The sequence below is a fragment of the Acipenser ruthenus genome, chromosome 10 (genome assembly GCF_902713425.1).
Source record: "Acipenser ruthenus chromosome 10, fAciRut3.2 maternal haplotype, whole genome shotgun sequence".
NCBI classification, from domain to species: domain Eukaryota; kingdom Metazoa; phylum Chordata; class Actinopteri; order Acipenseriformes; family Acipenseridae; genus Acipenser; species Acipenser ruthenus.
The window spans coordinates 3,992,507-4,017,398 of record NC_081198.1 but is presented as its reverse complement, the minus strand read 5'-3'; the positions used below and the strand labels follow the sequence as shown (position 1 = coordinate 4,017,398).

The 24,892-nt window shown below is 39.3% G+C and overlaps 1 protein-coding gene across 2 annotated transcripts in view; it reads right to left on the bottom strand.

The window, feature by feature from the left end:
• Nucleotides 1-24,892, bottom strand: part of LOC117404311 (cytosolic carboxypeptidase 6-like) — a 184,071-nt gene that overhangs the window by 89,539 nt on the left and 69,640 nt on the right. For both annotated transcript variants that reach the window (XM_059031542.1, XM_059031543.1), the window contains one exon: nucleotides 4,679-4,718. In XM_059031542.1, coding sequence (XP_058887525.1) covers nucleotides 4,679-4,718 — 40 coding nt within the window. The remainder of the gene's footprint in view (nucleotides 1-4,678; nucleotides 4,719-24,892) is intronic.

Here is a 24,892-nt window from a genome sequence, read left to right as displayed (position 1 = left end):
TGTTAGAGCTCACACATTTCTCTAGAACTCATGAATGTATTGACCTTTTTCTTGTATAAAAAAACCCCCACCAAACCAAAGTTAATTTAGAGCAACACAATACAACATAGTGTGCAGAGATATGAAAAGGGCATTCAAATCAATACCAGCACGATAACTTGCCAAAAGAATGTTTGCACCCAATTCCCTCATTGTGCTAACCCCGGGGTTGGCTCATGAATAGCTTCTAATACTTCTTCTTCTATATACACCTCACTCTGTGTGTGTGTGTGTGTGTGTGTGTGTGTGTGTACCTTAAGTCACTGTGGCTGAACAATGGCAGAAACAAATCATTATTTAGTTGTGCTGGGCCCGGAAAGGTCAGCAGTCAGAAATGTCAGGCTTCAATAGAACCAGATGCACATCTCAGCGCTGAAGGGTCTAATTAATGGGGGGGATACCAAGGTGCAGAGAAACCACACTTCAAACACCAGGGCTAATGAGACGTGCTGAATGCTGGGACCCGACAGCCAAGTTCTGTGCAACGCTCTCTCTCACGGCTCACAATAGTACGCTGTGCAAAATTAGCTTTATAAGGAAACTAAAAATGAGCCAAAAAGATCATTTTGACATCTGATGGATTTTCACACAGCCCTGACAAACTTCTTCACAGCAGGCGATATTTCAGATAAGAAGTTATTAGCGCACGCATGATTGGAAATTGTACTTGATAAATGTTATTGTCTCTAGCCAGAGATAATAGAGTTGGCAGATTTATCTCTAATCTGTTCACACAGGTACACAAGAATGGGTGATTCTGCTAGGGAGCCAGACCTAAAGAAACACGCGTGTTAGACCTTTTGTAAACCTCACGGGCATGGTTTTGTGGATCTCAATATTGTGTCCAGTGTATATGTAACAAGGCCGGGGCTTCTAAATGACCTTGTCTGCATTCATGGTTATAAAGCTTTTAACCTCATCACACAACACTGCCTGTGGCACATGCAAGTCTCTCTAGTGTGTCAAGGAAAGCCCTATTTTAAAAATCTAAACCAAATGCAGCCAATCGTAGTCCTGGAGGGCCATTCCACTGCTGGTCTTTGTTCCAACCCTGTTCTTAATGGTTTAATTGAACCAATTAAACATCCATCCAAACCCTGAAGTAGTTCATCATCTCATTTTACTTGTTAACCTGGAGTGGAATGGCCCTCCAGTATCGTGGTTGGTCACCCCTGATCTAAACAATCCTGTATGGTTTTTAAATATACCACATTTGCATAAGCAAATTAAAATGGTCTAGATTCTCAAAGCTCTGATAAGACTTATCTGATAAAGCCTATAAGAGACCGAGCAAAGAACACCTTCATTAGCAGCAGAATTGCTGCTTTGGTAATACTGTTGTGTCCTTTGTCAAAAGTTCTTGAAGGTCAGCGCTTCCCTCATGAGGTCCTGGTAACAGATGCCAAATAAAGCTGATGTATTAGCAGGTTCTGCCTGTCTGTAACAAACACTTTTTACTCAGAGCATATCAGTCTATCTGGATATTTTAAACATATGGGCCGGTCTCCTTTCTCCGTTCACCCATCTGTTTTTCCTCTCAATTCATATTATTAGTTCCATCAATCAGCTGCTGAGAACACCAATATAAATAGTTATTTATCAGGTTTTCTACTCCCGTGGAGTGAGTTATAGACTTTTCTATAGGGCCAGCAAAAAATAACATTGACCTAGACCACTGTGGCGCTGTGCTGCATCTGCAACAACTTTTGAAGTATCTTTTTAGGGTTAATCAACAAGTGTGTGTTCAGGAACCCTGTCGTAAAAGGGAGGTTCAGTTAGCAGCAAAGCAATGCAATCTCCACGTGCAGGATTGCTGAGGTTTCATCGTAAATATATTGATAAAAACAAAGGATTTAACAGTGGGCAAGCTATAAAAGTGTGATCCCGTCATGGCATGTGGGGTCCCGTCATATTGAGAAGTTTAAATCTGAGATGATGTAGCAAATCAGGTTTAATGCAGGGGGGTCTAAAATACAGATATGCAAAAAAATGACTGCTATGTTTAATCTGATGATTATTTGTCAGTGATCTACTGAAGAAAATATCGAAACCATTACATTTTACCCTTATAAATGTATAAAACACACCATTTGTTTTAAACACACACACACATATTGCAATAGATTTCAGATTTCCCATCCAAATCACTTTTCTTTTACATTACATACAGAATTGAATGTTGTGGGTTTGCTAAAGGCTTTTAGCTTGTCCAGTTAGGTCTCACCCAGTACCATTTAAGTCTTTGTGAAGTACCTTCTTGTAACAAAAGCTGTATCAGATTTCACTGGTATAATATTGTCTGGCTAGTAAATAAACCTCTGCATTGGAATTTGAGAGGGTGGTCAATCTGTTATCCTAGCTGATGGACTATTCTACCTCATTTTCATCACAAAGCAGTTGACTCAATAATGTAGTTTGTATGAAATGAAAAGGGAATGCAGTTTTTTTTAATACCTATGGGCCATATTCACAAAGCATTAAGCTAAATGTTTTTCTTGAAAAAAAAAACTAAAAAAACTAAAAATTGGTGTTAAAAGCTTCAAATTAATAAACCAGGAGGTTCATTTATGAGTGCCTAAACATTTATACCCCCTATTGTGATCTAAAACTAATTTCATTCATTAAAATATATTGAGAACAACTTTCAGGACAACCTGTGGCCAAATACATTGCTGTATGATAACTAATTCTCTATAAAACATTGTAGAGAAAATTAGATTTCAATATTCCTTCCAATGTTTCCAAACTAGTTATGTTCCACATGAATGCAGTCATTATGTGTGTGGTTTTCCCCTACAATGGGTTCTATTACAGAAATACACTTAACTTATTCAATGATCATTAGCAAACAAAGAAAGCTAGCAGCATAATAAAATACCACCATTAAAGCAGAGCCAAGCCACTGAAAAATGATCTGTCTGCTTCTCCACAAATATCTTCTCAGGAAATCCTGGCTCTCAGAATGAAATTTATTTATGAATATACAGTACTGTGCAAAAATTTTAGGCAGGTGTGAAAAAATGCTGTAAAGTAAGAATGCTTTCAAAAATAGACATGTTAATAGATTATATTTATCAATTAACTAAATGCAAAGTGAGTGAACAGAAGAAAAATCTAAATCAAATCCATATTTGGTGTGACCACCCTTTGCCTTCAAAACAGCATCAATTCTTCTAGGTACACTTGCACAAAGTCAGGGATTTTGTAGGCATATAGTCAGGTGTATGATTAAACAATTATACCAAACAGGTGCTAATGATCATCAATTCAATATGTAGGTTGAAACACAATCATTAACTGAAACAGAAACAGCTGTGTAGGAGGAATAAAACTGGGTGAGGAACAGCCAAACTCAGCTAACAAGGTGAGGTTGCTGAAGACAGTTTGCTGTCAAAAGTCATACACCATGGCAAGACTGAGCACAGCAACAAGACACAAGGTAGTTATACTGCATCAGCAAGGTCTCTCCCAGGCAGAAATTTCAAGGCAGACAGGGGTTTCCAGATGTGCTGTCCAAGCTCTTTTGAAAAAGCACAAAGAAACGGGCAACGTTGAGGACCGTAGACGCAGTGGTCGGCCAAGGAAACTTACTGCAGCAGATGAAAGACACATCATGCTTACTTCCCTTCGCAATCGGAAGATGTCCAGCAGTGCCATCAGCTCAGAATTGGCAGAAAACAGTGGGACCCTGGTACACCCATCTACTGTCCGGAGAAGTCTGGTCAGAAGTGGCCTTCGTGGAAGACTTGCGGCCAAAAAGCCATACCGCCGACGTGGAAACAAGGCCAAGCGACTCAACTATGCACAAAGAAAAATGGCAGCAGGTGCTCTGGACTGATGAGTCAAAATTTGAATATTTGGCTGTAGCCGAAGGCAGTTTGTTTGCCAAAGGGCTGGAGAGCGGTACACGAATGAGTGTCTGCAGGCAACAGTGAAGCATGGTGGAGGTTCCTTGCAAGTTTGGGGCTGCATTTCTGCAAATGGAGTTGGGGATTTGGTCATATATAACCTGCCGCTTATATATGATAATTTAAAAAGCAAGCTCTAACACACACAAAATCCAAGCCCAGAACAATGCCTCACACACAGATATGTACCCGAATGAAACTAACAGCTTGATGCACAGTAAACTCCCTCAATATAATGACCATTTCAGACAATTCTCCACCACCTTCTTTCAATTAGTAGCACCTCTATACGGACTTGCTTGCTGTGATTTTCAATAGACCACTTCTCAAGTGCTTGCAGGCTCTTGTCTTCACCAAGTGAGTTGTCTCAGTGTGTTTGCTATTGCTTCCTGTACATACAGGTACCTCCAGACCTATGCATTCTTTGCATTTATTATTTCTGTTCTCTCCTATATGAGTTAGGTCCTCAAGTTCTCAGTATAAGTGGCAAACAAGCCCACAGTCTCACGCTCACATTAATATATGAATATATTGGACCTTCCTTCACAGAAAGTTTGTAAGACATATTGCAGCCTGAAGCACTGCCACTTTACAATCTAGATGTCACTTACTGGTAACCGAGGCTGGAGCTGAGAGCTATTTTTCTTTTTCCACTGCCCTTTCTTGTCAGAGTTGTAAGCGGCAACCAGACAAACCAGCTGTTTAGTGGAGAAAAGAGAGTGTGTACTCACCTCGACTCGTTACAGTCAGGAGGTCAAGCCGTCGCTGTTGCTGAAAGAGAAATAAACAGGGCAATTGTGACGGCCTGGCTTTTACACTAACACAGACAAACACTTGCAAAGAAAGTGTCCCGCTATTACCCGAGGGTATGAGACAACTGTGATCATGTAAAACAGTAAATCAAAACCAATATGGGGAATGCTGTACACAACAGGGCTGGCTAGTAATGATTTGCTTCCTGTCTAGAATTAACTTTTTAAAAACTCACTTGTCTGAAGTTGTCAATACCCTTTCAAAGAGCAGCAGCAGTATTAATATTGCAGTGTTTGCAGATAGTACAAAACTACAGTGGCTACCCCGAACCTTCTAAAGTCTTTTCAATGTTTATATCATAATAAAATGCATAGTAAAACAACACCTTTGCCCCTATATTTTTTTTCTTCCTGAAACATTGCCACTACATCACCATGTGAACCAAACAGGCACACTAGCACGAAGGCTTAATAAATGAAACATTCAAGTTCTGTTATACTCATTTAGCCAAACATACACCCTGCATTTTAGTGTCAAACTGAACACAATAGTGAGGACACCTGCAGTTAAAAATAAATGTAACAGGTAACAAAAAAAACCAAAAAAAAACATAAAATGAAATACAAATAATAAAAAGCTGAGCAAATCTTGCCTGGGGCCTCAAGTTAAAAAAAACAAAAAAAAAAAACATCCACTGCCCGTTTTGTTTTACTGTTTTAAAGTATAATCTATGAAGATCAGTTTTATTGCTGCTACAGCATCGTTCTTTCTCTTCCACTGCATATTTTAAATGCATTGCTGGAGCAGCAGCTCTGCGATTACTAGCTCCCTCTTTTGGCAATAATTGAAACTGCAGGTTAAAATACAAAAAGAAAAAAAGTTTTTGCAAACAAAACACAACAGGCTTACTGGTTGCTGCAAGTTTCACTTACATTTGTCAGTAATTTGGAAAAATGAATATGCTCATAGAACTGAATTTCTGGTCTGTGCCATTGTCTGTACGTTTGTAATACGTATAAGTAGTTAGCTCATTGTCAAAAACAGAGAAATGGCCGTAGGGGTCCCTGAGTGGCATCACTTGCTACAGGCACAGCCGTGTGGTGTACAGTCTGGGGAGCACAGGTTTGTGTCCTGGCTGTGTGAAGTTGCCAGTCTTTGCTGGGAATTCCAGTGGGAGTGCCCTGTTGGCTTTGGCGCTCCCGTGGGTTAGGGAGGCAAACTGGCAGGGGCTGTTTATCCTCATTGTGCTACAGCGGACCCTACTGGCCATAGATAAATGGTCATGCCCTCTACCTCACGAGAAAGGACCATGACACTAGTGAATTACTTTGAACTCAGCATCTAGTACTGGAAGATCTCACGTCTTCTTTACCTTAAGCACAGGTGCCAGTTTGGGTAACTAAATCCTCTTTGTACTCCCTTCCTCGGCTGACAAGGGACAAGTGAAGGGGTGGAAAGATCCAGACATAAGAGCGTGTCTCAGCCTGTCCAAATCCTCAGTCCTGATCGTGTTCACCCTGAGATAATTAATCTACTGTGAATTGGAGCATTACAGCCGGCTAACACCCGCCCCTTCACAAGCTCATTGTCACTCCTAACATGGATAAGGTGCTTAGTGTTTCAGAGGAGAAAAAAAAAAATCACATTAGTGAAGAAAATCCTGGGGAGGAAATGGGATTGTATTAATCTGTATCCAATACTGCATCAACAGCCAAGGGGCTACAGAGTCCAACCACCAAGCCCCTGGTCGCCAGGGAGCATATTAAGAGGATGTCCAGCACAGCTACAGGGTAGACTTAACAAAAATCTATTTTAACGAAGAGAAACTTTAGAATATTTTCTATTTTGTGTCATGTTTGGTGAAGTGAACCTGAAGGCCACAGTAATATAATGTATAACAGACCCTGATATTGAAACAGACATATGTAACAACTGTAAGTCATCCTGGATAAGGGCATCTGCTAAGAAATAAATAATAATAATAATAATAATAATAATAATAATAATAATAATAATAATATGACATTTCCTTATATCAGTCTGTAAAATGAGCTAAACTGATTATTCATTTTTATTTAACTAGACAGGATATAGTATAGGGTGCTTTAAGATACAAGCTGATTTCCCTCCTCACTCGTAGCATGTACCGTACAGCACCCTATATACACTATACAAATACAAATTACTGCGGGGTTCATTATTTTACTGCCGGGTCCTTGGATCCCACAACCCTACACTAGAAACACTCCTGCTTGAATCTATCATGATGATTGGACCTGTGGGAGCATACGTGAAGTCCAGCAGCTTTCGATCTTGTCAGGATTTGACAGCGCAACGCAATGCAAGAATACAGAAAGTAGCGCTATGTAATGTATGGAGCACAGTTAACTGTAGCTAACAAAATTATTCTATATATTTTACCTCCTTTTACCTGTTATATTGCTATATATGTGTCTCAAATGTGCCATTATCAACTACACTAGGTTAAAGAAATCTCTGTGCTGCACTTCCTTGGTCAGTTCACCAGGAGTGTGAAATTGTCTCCACTCTTTTGACAGTTTCTTCTGGTCAGGAGCCAACCAGCTGCTTCCCTTATTGACTGATAAGCCATTAACATGACCCAGAAGCCATGGCTAGGGAGAAATGACCTAGGAAGTGCAAGTGTAACAGATTTCCTGAGAGTGAAGCAGAACCAGATAGGACCAGATATCATGTTTTGACAATAGATGTTTGCTAAAACATGTGTTTCTTTCAAAACTGCACATTTGAGACCTATGTAGCTAATGGAAAGTGCTAAACAGATACAATTTATTGAATTATTGTATTAGTTTAATTTGTGTTCATTATACAAAGCCTCTTTTTGTAGTGAGAATAAGAGACAGGAATAGGAACAGAATCTTAGTTGAAAGTTTCGATGCAATACAGTTTGTTTTTCCACTCAGTTTTCAGAGTGAATTGCTACCAGTGGCTTTTTTCCAGGCAGTGGCTTACAGGAAAAAAAAAGTGCTGAAAAGATTTTTCAGTCAACGAAAATATATGCTAAAAACCGAGTGAATTTGATGTAGCCCTGTTAAAATGACAAAAAGACAGCTACGTTTGGCGTTTTTCTACAACAAAAAAGCTAAACCACCAATGCCAGAGACATCAACAGAAACCAAACCTGACTCTTCTGTAGTTCAGAATGTTATTAACAGCACAAGAGTGTGACGATACTTCTATTTCAAACGCTCAGGTTAGTGCAGGTGCAGCTGTCGATAAAAGAGACCCTTGATCTCTTGATTGTGATAATCTGGCATAGAACTGTTTGTGATGAAAGATCTGGTAAATGTTAGCTTAATGTTTACATACAAATGGTTAAAATCGGGCATCGGGTTTGAGCACGGTTTCGCCACTGATTGCTACTGAAAAAAAATACTTCTAGCTTATTTATAAACTTGACCATCATCTTCAAGGAAAGGTGACCCCAAACTAATTTTTAAGTGGACCGTGTACAGTGGTAGCTAGCAGTTGTCTTACTATAAGAGTCCTTTAATAAGGAGAAAAAATACACCAGGGGAAAACTGGCCTTACAGCAAATACCTCTTTTCTGTTGCGTGACCAGGTCCTCTGGTTAAAAATACAATGAAACAAATAAAAGATTAATTCCTTCAGAGGAAGCCAGGTCCCATTGGACTAAAAATCCTGGCTTTGCCAGCTGACTGACAGGCACTGGAATCTCACTCCCGCAGTCCTTGCAACAGGAGCAGTGAAATCTAATAATGTGTGCCTTTTTCCCCTCAGATTCAGCAGTTAAAAGCCATGATTGAATTTCATCTTGATTTCATTAAATATTCATAAAGGCCAATTAGAAGGGCAGCTAAGCAGGCTGCAAGGACCCCATTCCATCATTACAGCATGTGAAAAGCAGTGTATCAGACAGCGCTGGTCCTGCACAAAAACCCCTGCAAGTCAATATCCAAATTCAATCCTTTATGTACTTTTTGCTCTTAATTAATGCCCCCCCCCCCCCCCCCAGCATTCCCATATCTGCAGAACACAAGAAAATGAATATAAGAATACATTTAAATGCAAAATGCTTTCGAGGTCAAAAAGCAGGAATACAAAATCAGGGGAAAAAAAACACATTCTCAATCAAACGAGTGACTGGAAATCTTTCTCTTTGAGGGGCGACCACTATTTTCCAGGAGCTGATTGCATTTTCTTCACTGTTTTTTAAACCTAGACTCAATCAAGCAATGTCTATTTTTTTCCCCCTGTGAATAAAAAATGATAATGTTATTACACTGACCTTCTCCCCACAAGCACTAATTTGGATATTAAACCTGTTTAAATATGCGGCTTAGAGAGACAAAGGCCTGAGATCTGTGTTAATAGGCTGATGCCCTGACCCTATCTACATGGAAAAGCCTGAGGCAGGCTCCTGTTCTGGGTTAAACGTATTCCCACAGGACGGTGTAGCGCCCTCTATTAAAATGCTGCATGGGTCTGCACGTACAGGCCTAAATACCCTAGAATCTCGCTAATCCCAAACATATAGTCCAAACCATCCTATCGTAACCCAAACTCCAATATCCATACTATAAGTTAGTAAAACATTTACAGCTGTCTGTATTTTTAATTCAAAAGGTAATAACTGATTTCTGATAAACATAAGAGAAAGCTAGTCATTGTATTTTCAGTGAGGTACAGATCACGACCAGTACTCCGAGCCATTAATCTGAACAGGGTAGCCGATCACGCCCCAGTAAACATTAATAAATGGTAACTTATTTTTCACATTTTAACAGGAATAGAAATCTAGGCATTCCATGTGTTAATTTTATTTAAACTGTACAGTGAATAAAACAGTGGAAGATCATAATGCCACCATCCAAAAAATGATGAACAGTTTCTATGCCGGAGCTCCTTCACAAAACTTTAAAGACTGGTTTAATCTCTGTTTTTTATAAAGCCCATTTTAATAATTAAATCAAGTTTGCAGCCCATGAAACCTTTTTTTCTACTGTTTTTTGAGTGAGTTACTGTAGGTGCCATTTGCTACGATTACTTTAAGATCCGCTATTAAAATCATAATGAACTTACACAGCTGAACGGGTTTGGCTTCATGCGGGTTAACAACGACAGTTAACACTGAGGCTCTACAGAGCACTTATCTGTGCCTGGCTCGCTTTGATTTAATTGAATTATTCTACGCTTATTTTGTTCCTCAGCTCCGTCTCATTTTGCCCTTGATTGTGACACACAGGAAAAGAAACACACCAGGATTAGCATAGCAATTTGCTAATCAGACTTGGCATATTGCTAATCAATCATAGGTGAGATCAGCTGGTTCATTTACACTGTAAAGGTAACATAATTACAGTGCCTGCTAATCAGTTCAGGAGAAGAAAAAATAAAAACAATGGAAATATAGATTGCTGTTGTTGTGCCAGGCTGCAGAGTTGGTGGTCCAGTGTTTCAAAGTATGCTGCTTCAATAATTTGTCCATCTGTACTAAAAGTTGTAGCCCTTGTGCATTCTTAGCTTTGCTGTATGATTTGCTTTAATCATTTTTTTTTTTTTTTTTATCTTCTCTACTGGTCAGTGGCGGATCTAAATAAATTTAACTCTACAATAATACTGCTAGTGTTTTCCCCCTGGGGCGATTTATTGACCCAGTTCTTAAGATTGCTTTGTTCAATAAAAATACGGTGACATGAGCACCTCGGAAAATCATGCTAATAACTCCTAGGGCGCGGTATTAAGATGGGCCACTGTTTAAATCATTTCTATAGACCCCTGTGTGATTTTAAAGTTTCTTAATATTGAGCTTCCTTATAAATGACTTGCTTCAAATAAAAATATGATCTGGTATCACAATGGTATGAAGAAATACACACATCTGATAATCTACCCTGGTGGCAGCAGGGGAATCTGTGGGAGTAGACAGGGGCTTTGCTCCTAATCTGCTCTTTTTGAAAAGTGGGTCACTACTTGCCTAGACTACTGCCAGCCTGACAGAGTGGCACCAGTCTCATTCGAGGAGGGAAAAGTCATGATAGAGTGAGGCAGAGGGAAGGTAAGGAGGAGAGGGAGGAGGAGGAAGAGAGGAAGATGGAAAGGTAGATGGAGGATAGGGAGGAGGAAGAGGAGGAGAGGAAGGGGAAAGATAGATACAGGATAGGGAGGAGGAGGGGAGAGGGATAGGGGGATGTGAAGCTGAACCCCTGCCTGTAGAGAGGCATGATTTCAGGTTTGTTTTAGAAATGACAGGGATTATTGTGATTCAGCTGGCATCTGTCGAGGATTGAAGACTTTCCCAAAAAACAGGAGCAGTCCATGATGCAACCGGAATAAAGGGACACCCCGAGCTCAGAGCACATGTGCTTTTTCAAGTTTTCCTCCTGATAGGTAGTGCTAATAAGAATCAATACTGTTTGGAGTCTGAAGTCAGCCAACAGTCGGAGCCCTCTCATCCCTGATATGTGCAGCCAGTCACTAGTGTCATTCCCTGCTTGACTGGCCCTGGAATAATGACTAGAGACACTGATTAATGTACAATAACGCTAAATCGTGCTGGGAAGATAAGCTTATGGAAGATCGATGATGCACTGCTGATTGCTGAGACTGCAGCTAGGGGACACAGAGCCACTCTCCTCTCCTTGTACCTTTGCCACAGGCCCTTCCTGCTTACTGCCTTCTGCTCATGTGATCACTGTTTCCAGGGACATAACACTGGCAATAGGGTGTAAGGGCACCAGTTTTCAGGAGGTTTTGCCCATGTGACTTTACAGCTTATGGGCATCAATGATTCGTTGTGATGAACCAAAACCGACCTTCCATCAACCACCATGAAAGTCTCTGCACATTTAAAATGACTTGCACATTTAGAAGTCATGTTAGAGACTTCCCATTTACCAAAGTGTGGGGTATTTACTCAACTAGCAGATTGCTACTGAAGTCATTACACTGTTTTAAGAGAACATTTTCTCATTTGCAAACCATATTGTTGCTCGCTGTGGAAATAAAAGTCCCTCTCAATCAAAACCTACAATAACTTTTCCAATAGAGACACGCACAGCAGCATGACATTTGGTAGACAAACTGGAGGTCTTCCCTGGATACATAATTACTTCAGGAGCAAAGCCCCAGTTGATCCCAGGGCGTGTGGATGAAAACATCCAAGCAGTCATGACCATGTTAAAGAAAGTGTTGCAACAATAGGTAGAATACAAGCAGTATGAGAAAGCAGTGAGAATGTTCTTAACGTTGAGGGTTTCACTAGCATAGCCACCGAAATTCAAAACACAAGATTACATGGGCAAATCCCTGATCACCCCCCAACTGAACCCAGCTAGCTTTAATCACAAGCTCTCACAACTCCATAAACTTGCAAATTCCTTTTCTCCTTCCTTTTGGAAAGTTACCCCCGCACAAGGTTCCGCAAAGCGGATTAAAAATCAATGCAGAATAAACAAGAAAACAGTAATTTGATGCATTGGTAATCACCTTAGCCACATCCTTGGAGCTGGAGGCTTTAATTCTGCATGCTTTTAATTTGTTTTCACAGTGGTTCGAGCAAATTGAATTTGTTAATTAAAGTGGCAAAATTAAATGCTGAGCATTATTGACGAGATGCTAATTGCATTAGCGTGGAAATTGGGGGAAAGAGCCCAGAGTACCAATAGCCAGGACAAATCATATTACAGGAGACAAGCGATCAGTCTGTGTCAATCCCCCAGTGGGGAGAGAGGAGGGCTGTTCATACACTGCTATTCTAGTGGTTCACCAGCGATCTTCCTGTCCCTCCCAAGACTTGCTTAAAAAAAACCGAAAAACTTTATAACCAAGGTTTTTAAACCCATTTTCTTACCCCTTATAGAATTAGCAGAATTATTACTGGCCCCTGTTTTTATAATGAAGATATTTTGGTTCTTTACATTTTTCTTTTTTTTTTTGTTTTACTTTTATTAGGGATATGCAGCTATTTCAGATGGTATAGATGACAAATTGCTACTTTGTGGCACCTAAGGATTTTACACATCAGTGGTCTATCAATCAGACCTTGTTACCTACAGCACAGATACCAGGATGTAGCAGTTCAGCTTTAGCGCATTTGAAATATTTGCATATCCTGATGTTAAAAAAGAACCAAAAAGATCCTCAGCACAATAAAAGGGGAGGCCAGTGATAGTGTTAATAAAGCTAATACCTCTCTGTGCTTTACAATGCTTCTCTATGCTTTACCATGCTTTCACTAATCATTTTCTTACACTTTACTATGCTTTTGCTACTTACTTGTACTTTTGCAAGGGTGCCTACAGCTAAAATGTCATGTTTACAAACCCTGAATGCTTTATTAGCTCAGATACACCCATCTCACAATGTGTGAGTTTCAGAACCATGGACAGCAGCAAACTGACTTCTCCCCTCCCCTGTCTGTTCTCAAACATACCAGGGTGTGACAGGTAGCAGTGTTTAAATTATAGAGGTGATTACCTAGCTAATTACCAGCAAGCCATCTCTATTGACAGGGGCTCTGCCATAGACAGTGTTTCACAATGCTGCTCCATTGACTCTGATTCACAGTTAAAGAAGTGTAAGTCCAGTTTGGCAACACAGGGCCCGAACAATAGAGAGTGCACGTGTGTGTGCGTGCGTGTGTGTGTGTGTGCGTGTGTGTGTGTGTGTGTGTGTGTGTGAGACACAGAGACAGAGAGAGAGAGAGAGAGCTGGCAAAGACTAATCACCTGTAATTCAAACTCATCAACCCAGACATCCCCAGTGGAGAGGAGAGGAGAAGAGGGCAGGGAGAGGAGAGGAGGGGGGTTGAGAGGAGAGAGGGCCACGTAACCTCCTCTGGCGGTTATTAAGGTACCAGCTTGGGTTACAAAAGCCTGCACTGTACATGCCAAGAACTGTCCAGAGCCACAGCATATGCTCTAGTACTAGTTAGCACTCAGAGTGCACTAGGTGTGATCAGAGAAATTCAAATCTCTAACACTCACTATTTTTTACATCATAGATGTATGATGTTTTAAAATGTTTTACTAAATATATGCCCTGTGATATACTTTTGCATATATGCATTATTGTCAGGTTATAATACACTTTGTAGTATGGTATGGTGTTACACAAAAAGTTAAAACAGCATGTGTTACATTCCAAAAATGATAGTACCCGTTTATTAAATGACTAATTGACTAGACAGGTGCTGCACTGGGGAAGAATATTCTTTCTAGCTTCTGTTGATATTATAACCATTACAGTTACAAAGAACATTGTCAAGCATTTGTTTAATTCTATTTGCTAGAAGGTGGGGTTTGTTTTCCTGTGGAAAAAGGATTTTGGAAAACCTCATGGGTAAGAAAGAGAGCTGTGTGCCGTTCTGTTAAATGAAGACAGCCCATTGTACAATATATCCGTTGTGGATGTTCTTCAGCATTTTGAATCAATTAATGAATGCAGTGCAGTAGCAAACACAGCAATATGAGCAGTGCATTTGCTCTTAGTTATTCAGCTTTGTTGCTCTGGTCATGACTACAGTTGCCAGACAATTTCCAAATCTGACATTAAATGCGGATGCTGTTAATTTCTGTGTTTACGCTGTATTGCAGTAACACACTAACAACTGAAACAGAAAGGCTAAGTGATGGCAATGCTTTAAACGATGTTTTCGGTAGGCACATCGCTGTCTTTGTTAGCTAACAAGCCTGCTGAGATGTGTCCTCACAGTGATGATATGGGAGTGTTTGGATGAGCTAATGGGAAAACATGGTACGCTTGTAGATTGTGCCTTAGCTAAACTTGTAAGGAACAGCCAGTTTGCTTACAGGGTTTTGCAAAACTGCTGTGGATTTCACAAAAGACATTTTCAAAGTTTGCTTGAGAATAAGATTAATAAAGAAGGCTGAATAAAACACAAAACCACACACACTGGCTGCATCTCACTGTTGCAAGGACATTTCAACCACGATGAGTAACATAGAAGACCTGACAAACTTTGATAAGAGGGTGCTTGTTTGGCAAGTCCTTGTGCATCTAATACCGGTGTTTCACAAGGTATCTAAACTGAGGTCATTTCTGTTTTGTAATAACTGTTATGGAAGATGTTCTATTTTTTGTATGTTACCTGGAGCTGAACTCTGTAGTTGACGAGGAGCAACAGGGTATTATTAAAAGAAATAATAATTAATCTTAACTAAATAATAATATAGAAAGTTATACAAAAATAGGTTTGAGCTGACAGGTACAGTACATTACTGCAGGTAATAAATACAAACAGAAGAGATGATTTACCATAATTTTTAGAGTATAATGTGCACCCTTTTACACATGCAATGGATGTGAATTCTATACGTGGTGTGCAGAATACATGTGTATAATAACGCACAAGCTGCATTAAATATTAATCAGTTTTTGTTGCAACAGTCTGTAAAAGCTGATGTTACAGTTGAGCCTTTGTTTATGTTAAAACAAATATGACTTTTATCAGGTATTTTTACAGACAAGAATGCCTATGCTTATAATGGTCCTTAAATTATATAAAAGTGCTAGAGCCTAGTAAACTACGCAATTTGAGGTATATTTCACAGACCAACTCAATGTTCAAGGTCTGTTTACAACAACAGAAGCCTGCAAATTCATCTTAAAATGGTCACAGTTACTTACCAAGAGCTGTTTTTATTATTTTCTTCCTTTATCAATATGCAGTATAATGCAATGAATCCCTCTGTCCACCACTGGTACACGACTAGACTGCTGTACGGTGGTTCTTTCTGCTACCTTCACTTAGTTACAGTGTTGTGCATCTGCTTTTATTCCTCTAGCAGTAACTGTACTGGCGTATCATTATTTTTTTTGTTAAATGTGCTGTAATGTGTTAAAACACAATTGAAATGATCTGATGTGTGACACTGTGTTAAGGGTGTGATGTTTTAATACAGGACTGTCACTGCGTATTCTAATTTATGACTGTAACTTGGTTTGGGTAATGTGCTCCATATTCACATGTCATGCAATGCTGTTTATTAAAAAGGTTATTTTTTTGTTTCTGAGAACTGGGTCTTGTCATGCTTTTCCAAGATGAATGTGTTGCAGTATGATTTTGTGTAGAGAATGGACAGAACACTATAAATGTAAGCCCCCTTTTTTACATAGCCATTTACAAAAACTGCAAGCTTACATTTAGCATGTTCTGCCCAACCTCTAGACAAAATCTCACTGCTATTTACATTTTTAGAATAAATAAATAAATAAATAAATAAATAAATAAATAAATAAAAACGATTTTCAGCAGGTGGTTGAGTAGACAAAGCCAGCTATTGATCTAATTGTGAAAAGAATTGTCATTAGGACCAAAGCCATCTCTTTGTAAGTATAAGAGCCTGTGTGAAATCATACTATGGCAGTTTGACTGCTCTACAATGGGATGTGATATCTGACATTGACACAACAAGAAAAGGTTATTTTTTTTCTCAACTACCCCCTCCCTCCTCCTTTACCCAAATCAATAGGATAGTCACTGTATGTTCTGAAGAAGCCACTGAATAGAAATCAAATTTCACTTGCAGAAAGGTTTTGTGTGTTATTTCCTTCTCAAGATCATCAAGAAAAGAAAAGAAAAAAAAGTAATGTTAGAAGAATGATCTCTCGCAGAGGTCTTTATGGGACAAAAGTTTAATGTCTTCAATTTATAATAGAAATAATAGGTGACAGCAAGCTAAAATCCTCCATTCTCTAAAGAGTTTCCATAGAAACCATGGAGGAATTGGGAAATGCTTTCACCATTACTCATCTACAAATCCCTAATATTTAAACACATCTTTCCGGAGTGGCATAAACTTCATCACACATGGCACGGCTAAACTTCAAACGCTGCATGGCATGAAACTGACACAAGTAATTTATCTTAACACAATCCAATTCTATGCGAATGGGGCTTAATGTACTTATCTTTTATTATTACATTCTAAAGAGATCATTAAGTGGCTTCTGCCTCTGAGTAGATAGAGGAATTTTGACAATAGTAGACTTCTTGGCTAGTGTACTGCCCGCCACCCATTTCCTAGTCAGGGTATTCCATGTTACACTTGGCCACAAGGTTTCTGTCTCTACTTCCCAAGCTGGGTCCTTCAGGAGCTTGGTAACAGCCATGAGGATATTTAAAAGAGACTACTGGTTTGACAGTGGGAATGGAGGTTGCCCATTGATCTTCAGTCCTCCTGAGCAGTAAGTGGATTGCAACAGTGAGGCGACATTGGGCTTCAAATTGCAGGGCACGAAATAACCGACGGCATCATGCACAAGCTGCTTGCCGCAATGCCTCTCAAAAAAAAAAAAAAAAAAAAACTTACAGCAAAAGTTCCCTGTAAGCCTGCCCCTCATTGCCGCCAGTGTCTCAGCACCAGCACATCTGATCTACAACCCAATCACAAACTTGCTCAGTGTCTAATACCGTCCTGCGAGAAAATGACTCATTATTATAATGTATTATTGTTGCCATTTGATTTACTGTGCACTTCCCAGCATTAAGCCACGAGAAAGGATGTACTGTATCATTGGTTAATGATCGGCAAATAGAGGGAGGGATGCTGTTAGACAGCTACCGTGCTTCCAGCAATTTTCAATCACATGTGTTCACTGGCAGTGTCACTGTGTGATTTTTCCGTCTGTGAGCCCCATGCCAACTCAAAAATGTTTAAAAAGAAAGAAGGAAGAAGAGCTGTCTAAAGTGGCAGCGAAGTGGTAGGAATTACCTAATGTTCAGGTAAGCAATGGGTGCACAACAATACGCCCTCAACAATAATAATAATAATAATAATAATAATAATAATAATAATGTGAACTTACAGTATTCAAGTACAGTACTGCAGAAAGGACAAGATTAGACAGAATGAAACTGAATCGTGACAGAACGGGCTTCAAATTTCAATAACGGTATAGACGTATCAATGACCGTTGCTGTTTTGTAATTCGATGTTATTCCGCCCAAAACACCAATGCTACAAATGAACACACAATAGGTGGATAATAATTAGTTTTGCTCAAATTCTTACACCAAAAAAACAAAAAAAACCAAAAAAAAACTGCATAAAAGCTATGACATGGTTCAAGTAGCAGCTCCCTGCACTATGAAACTATTAACTTTCCCTTTACTGACATCGCTTATAGTGCTGTTGTATCACTTAAGGCTGTATCTAAGCCTCTTGTCTAATCTATGTATTGGTCAATGGTGTGTGACGAGTTATTTTTTGCCAAACTACCCTTTTTTTCATTATGAAAGTCTGTTGTTTTTAAATTGGATTTCTTTTTTTATACCATTTTATTTTTACAATGGAAAAGTGACTCATATTTTATTTTTGTAACAATTAGTGTGAATCACTCAGAAAACACTGATTTGCGTTTGTTTGAATTAAAATGTCATCAACATAATAGGCTCTCTGTTGTTTTGTTGTTTTATGAATGAGTATGAAATCGCCTTGGTGTCCTTGGGTTGGATTTATGTTTTGCCCCCTAGAAATGCCTTGGTGCCCCTGAATCTTCACACCCAACGAAGGCAACATTGCCTTGCCCTTCATGACCTTAACTTCATGCCCTGAAATTGGGTAGAAAAGTGGGTAAGACTAACAGACTGACTTTTTAAAAGAGAAAGCCTAACAGACAGACATTTTAAAATGAGAAAGTCAAACAGACAGACTTTTAAAATGAATAATAGTGTTTTCAGTAAAGAAAAAAAAGCCTGTTTGACCAAGCGTCATACAGTTTGAGCTCTACTTTGTGTGAGTGAGTGTGTAACCCCTGGCAGTGCCTCTGCCTCTCCCAACTTCTTCAGTGCTTTCCCCTGGCTTTTCCGACAGCCACAAACATTTCTGCTACATTCCTTTTGTGCTTTGAGCCCCCTGTGTTGGCTCTATTCCCATTACAATGAAAAGGAGCCGCAACCCCTTTCAATTTTCCAAAACCTCATCCGGCTGCCGTTAAAGGCAATCGAGTTTGTGAATGAAAGCACTATATCACAATATACTTCCACAGCAGCTCTGGAGATGAGAACCATTGTGCCTTTCAAGAACAGTGCCGGCATCGATCTAAACAGCAGTCACTCATTTACAAGGGCACCCATTCCCAGTTAAAAAAAAAAAAAAAAAAAAAAAAAAAAAAAAGTTAAAAGCTCTACAAATTCTTCAATTTCTTTTTAGCAGCTGAAGGAAAAAAAGAGCCCTTTGTACAGCTAGACAGCCATACAGAGAGTTTAAAAGAAGTCTTGAACACAAACGAGTTAGCTGGCCAGGTGGATGCAAGTGCTTGTCAACATTACAGACCTAGCTTTTGAATTTTGGTTGTTGGCTAACTCTTGTTTTCAGTCAGAGCAATGAAAGGATGTTATTTTGAGTGTGTAAGTCGGGATTTAAAAAGTACAGGGTTTGGACAAGAAACACAGCCACCTGCTATGACGCTATCAAAATTGAGTGCAGGATGACATTGATTCAATGCACATTACAGTGTTCTGGAGGGATACAAGATCCTTCCTCATGTAACAGGGTGGGAGGTGGGGTGCTCATTTGCATTCATGGTTATAGACATTTTAACCTCATCTCCTCTCACTGAAGAGAACCCATAAAGACAGTGTATTACATAACACTGCCCGTTACGCTAAAGGAATACCTCTCTAGTTAATTGAGGTTGGCACGGGTTGTAATAAGGGTGGCTCTCCAGAATGGCCCATCATTTTGCAACAGTTCCTGGTCAAATATCAGCTTGCAGTCTGTTACCAGTCTGATTGGCAGGAAGTACCTGCCAATCATCTACTATAAGCCCTCCATCAAAGGGAAAAGTTTGTATACTACAGGAAATTTGTCATGACTCAACTAAATCAGTCATCTACAGTGAGCTTATTTGCAGCACAACTTGTGCTGTATACACTGCTGGGCAAAAGTCTTAGACATGTTGCGTTTTTCTACTCTGATGCATTATGAGCGTCAACAATGTACTCAAAGCCTCCACTAGTGTTTTCTACTATTATAACAACCTTGACTTGCACAAAGAAAGAAAAACATCTAATAGCTTGCATCACTTGATTTTCAAGGTGGGGTATCTAAAGCATAACCAATAAATACAGAGTACAGTAATGTAAGTATGTAAGTACATAAGCACTTCTGTAAGCAATACTTGAAGATAATATCCCTAAGAAATAGAAAGAAGACAAGCGTTGAATTGACAACAGAACTGGCAGAAGGCACAGGTGTCGTTGTCCATCCATCAACAGTGCAAAGCACCTTTGACCATTGCTCCATAGTCCAATTTCTGTGTTCTTGTGGATATTTTAGCCTTTTAGTCTTATTCCCCTTTCTTAACAGAGGTATTCTTACTGCAACACATCCTTCGTACTGTTGATTTGATGGACAACGACACCTGTGCCTTCTGCCAGTTCTTTTGTCAATTCAACAGTTGTCTTCATTCTATTCCTTAAGGATATTATCTTCAAGTATTGCTCATCCTTGTTAGACAGCTTTTTGGGTCTTCCAGTCCTGGGTTTGTCAATTAAAGATGATGTTTCTCTGTGCTTGTTGATTATGCTTCGGATAACACACCTTGAAAATCAAGTGATACGAGCCTATTTCACGCAATGTTTTCCCTTTTTTACCCAAGTTGTTATAATAGTAGAAAACACTAGTGAAGGCTTTGAGTAAATTGTTGATGCTTATAATGCATCAGAGTATATATATATATATATATACATACATACACACACACCCTTATTTTAATGATCCAAGCAGCAAGAACCGTTTTTTTCAATGGAAATTAGCCCTTTAAGAATGATCACTTTTACAAAATCTACCAGAATAAAACAATCTCGGTAGTGACTGACACTTAATTTTCTCCAGTGTAAATGTGTTATTCTCTCAGTGAAAACAAAGACCTTGGTAGGCTAATTTGAAGATAAGGCTGATTCATAGATAACCTATTGTAGTGCGAATCATGTGCGACGTATGCAGCCATCTTCACACAAACTGCAACCATGGCAACAGGCGTGAGGAGGTAAAAAGATTGAAACAGCGTGCATTGAGAAAAGTGTGAAAAATATGAAGCAATCTATGCTGGATATGTTTTTCAAGAGAAAGCGCACGTAATTACTGTATTCAGCATGTAAGTGTACTGTTTTCTTTTAAATATACAGTTTAAATGTTGATCAATGTGAAGTTGTCTTGAAAGAACTACTGTATAGTGTGTAAAGATGTTCAATTCAATTTGGGCGTTTCTTCATTATTCTGATACAGATAATTGCCAAACCCTATTATAGTGAACAACCTGATATAACAAACATTTCTCCAGGTCCTAGGGAGGTTCGTTACAATGAAGTTAGACTGTGTGTGTGTATACTATATACACATATGGTTTTGCCCAACGCCTGTACAGAAGGGATATGCAAATAAATAAATAGATTTCTGGAATTCCATTTCTGGGATTCCATTCCTAAATCAATTAGGGTTTCCTGGACAACTACCATTTAAAAAAAAAAAAAAGACTATAAACATTTTTATTTAGTATATCTTGATCTAAGCTGGATTGCTGCTCTATGCAGTGGTTACTGTGGTATAAAACCCCAGTTTATTTATTATTGTATCTTATTGCCTTCATTGCTTAATAACTGATCATGGAGACAGTGAAGGAGAGGGCAGGTCAGGACAATGAATGTTATTACATTTCTTGTTATATAACTAAAATATTGCTTGTGCAGATCTTACATTTTACAAACGTATTTTTCAATGTCATTAAAGGTATTTGAAAAATATGTAATGTAATGATATTGACTAGGTTTGAACTAGAGTCTTTGAGTTAGCTGCTTGCATATCCGTTTCTAATCCATTGAGCCACTCTGCCAACAATGGTTTTGGTACAGACATTTTTTATTTATTTTTTGTTCATGCCTAAATATGTTTCTCAACCATTTACAATAAATTAAGTTTCCCTGAAAGTGAATTTCAAGCTCTGCTGGTTTTGGAGGTTGAGTAATTCAGTTTTCATTAATTCTCTTACAAATGATCTACAGTAGGGCTGTTCTTTAGCCAGGGTGTCAAACATTGGGCCTGCTACAGAATGCAATTACGCTGTCAGAAAAGTGTATTTTGACTTATTAAAAAAAAAAAATCTGAACACTTTCAGAAAACTACATCTGTTTTTTTTTCTCTCTGCTGGGAGATTGCACTGACAGTGCTCTGAATCATGAATCTTCGCCTGCAAATCTTTCAGCCATGCCATCATTTACGGATTGTAAAAAATCATTAGGTAGGTGGAAGACAGAAGGCTGTACATTGCTCTGTATCTGAGTGGATGGTTTAGGTGTAATAATCAGAGCTAGTCTAGTGTGGGTGCTGGGCTGCAGTGTCGAGTGTTTAGAGTACAGGGCACTGGCTTTGCTAGGATTGTCATAATGTTGGGTCAGACTTAACCATCATCTCCCCAAGAGGTGCAATATATAAAAGAAACTGTACATACTAAGCCTATTACTCACGAGAGCGCTGGCTTTAAACCAGAGATGGAGCATCATTCCTCAAATTCACATACAATTTGTGTGTCGCTCAGTGTTTTTTCATTGTTGCAGCATTTCTTGAATGTGAATAATTTTTTCTTCCTCCTGAAGTCGGTGAACTTTTAAAAAAATTTGAAATGTATTTGCTTACGATTGTAAGTCGCCCTGGATAAGGGCGTCTGCTAAGAAATAAATAATAATAATAATAATAATAATAATAATAATAATAATAATAATAATAATAATAAATAAAGCTGTATGCTCCTGTAGTCTTACTTAGCTAAACATTTACTAATTATAAATACTTCATTAACAAGTTTATTATTAAGGTATAAAATGATTATTCAATACCTACACCTCCTGTTTAAACCCATAAAGGAAAGCAGAAATAAATTTAAAAAAAAGTTTGATGCTATGTTACAGGAAACAGCTACATTGGCTTAACATTGGTGTATAATGCAGCACACTTTTAAAATTAAACTGTGGTACCCCTGTGTATTAAAATAAGATCCTTTGTTGTCTGTATACTACATTGTACCATAGTTTAATGGCTTTAATCTTACAGGTAACACCTACAGTGCTGATATTCGCAGCTTATAAAGTAACAACTTTCTTTGATATGTATTTTCTAAAACAATACAAGACGCTACAGGGGGGGCCACACTGGATCCTTGTTTCATAGTCGTCTGAGAGGGGGCCGACAAAAGCCCAGTGTTGCTTTGCCAGTGCATACAAACATATCACGATTCTGAAATACCTCCTTCAAATCAGATGGGACTCCCCTACTTGCAGACACACAGGCAGGGGAATTGCCAGAAACATTTATCATAAAACTGGCCCGGGAAGCAGGTGATCGCCACACGTTGAGTCAGCACAAAGAGCGCACCACTGCTCTAGCAGACAGAATGGATAATGTCCTTCTGTCACAAGGCATTGCATGCAGCTCACTTTGTTTTCCAAGTCCTTGAATACAACGTAAGCTGCTCTAAAGACACATTGTAGATGCTCCCCATCTGTATATTAAGTTTTAATGCAAAACAATACAAAGCCTGGCTGCCAACAAATGCACATTTTTCTTGGTTTCAGAAGTTACACTGCCTCCCAGTCCATCAGGGGTAACCATTTGGCTACATTGCCTCCCATTCCCACAGCTCTGTCCACAAGGCTACACAGGCTCCCAGTCCTCTTCTTTAACAACATCTAACCACTAGGCCACACTGCCTCCCAGTCTACATCTCTAACCACTAGGCCACACTGCCTCCCAGTCTACATCTCTAACCACTAGGCCACACTGCCTCCCAGTCCACAGCTCTAAGCACTGGGTCACACTGCTTACCAAACCCTCAGCTGACACACTAAGCCACATTATGTACATCCCTGCCCCTCAAGTACAACCACTAGTCCATACTATACACCAGTCCCTGAGTTCTAACCACCACAAGGCTACACTGCATCTTAGTCCTCAGCTCTGAGCTAGCAACACACATGGACTGTGACCAACAGGTCAGCCTGTTTTCAGTATGACACCATTTCCCTGGTCTACTCACTAACAGATCACGTTGGCACGTTGCACAGTTATATAAACCACCTGCTCCAAGGTTCAGACAGGGGTGACAGCATCTCCTAGACAGAGCTCTGAAAAGCACTACCTGATTTCCCCAGAGGACAGGAGCCCAATCAGATTAACACACACCTTGTTTTCTATGAGGACCAGTGAATTTAAACATAATTACAGCCTTTTTTTGTGAGAGCTCAAAAGGCCCTTCAAACTGATATACACTCCACCACTGCTGCCCCTGGAGACAAGTCTTTTTTTTATTGTGTGTTAGCGAGAGATGCAGATTATAATGAAGCTGGTTTTATTAGGGGACAGTGCAATGGGTGTTAAAGTTTAACAGCTTTAGTGAGAGTCTGAGAATAGGGTGGTGAAGTGCCTCATTTAGTGGCTGCATCGCTGTGCTGATGCACACAGCTATTTAACATGTGGACAACAGGCCTCCTAGTGATGAAAACAAGCATGTCTGTGCCATTCATCCACTGTCACGACAGTAAATACAATATAGGAGCTATGAGCAATATGAAAAAGTAGAACACCAAATACAAAGACATGAAAAGATATAAGTTTGACAGATGGAGAGACAAAAAGCCTCCATACACAATCCATAGATTACAACACTCAATCACTCAAGATGGTCCTTCACATGTTCATTACAAATAAATAGGCAGTTCTCTACAGATGAGAGTCAAAGGGACAGACACACAGGCTATATTAACCTCTACAACACAACTGGATATGCGGATCTCTAGATGCACTTTCTCCATTTATCCTTCTTCTGCACTCTCTGACAAATACTCCTTTCTCCTTTTTTATTGAACAGTGGGGATTGTATCAGTAATTAATAACTAGAGGACATTATATACCCTGCATTCTGTGTGCTAACACTATAAAAACAACAACACAGGCTGCCACTGTTGCAACTCAACCTGTTTGTCTAGTTGTCCGATGGAGAACACAGCACAGTGTTCTTTTATAGCTTATCCCTCTGGCAAGTTTCTCTGCTGTAAAAACTAAAACAGAGGGGGAAACGGGGGGGGGGGGGGGGGGGCGACGACCCATCAATATGCAGTGTTTGTTATTATCTCAGCAGAGCAATTATAGCAGCCTTACCCCATTAAAGAAGCA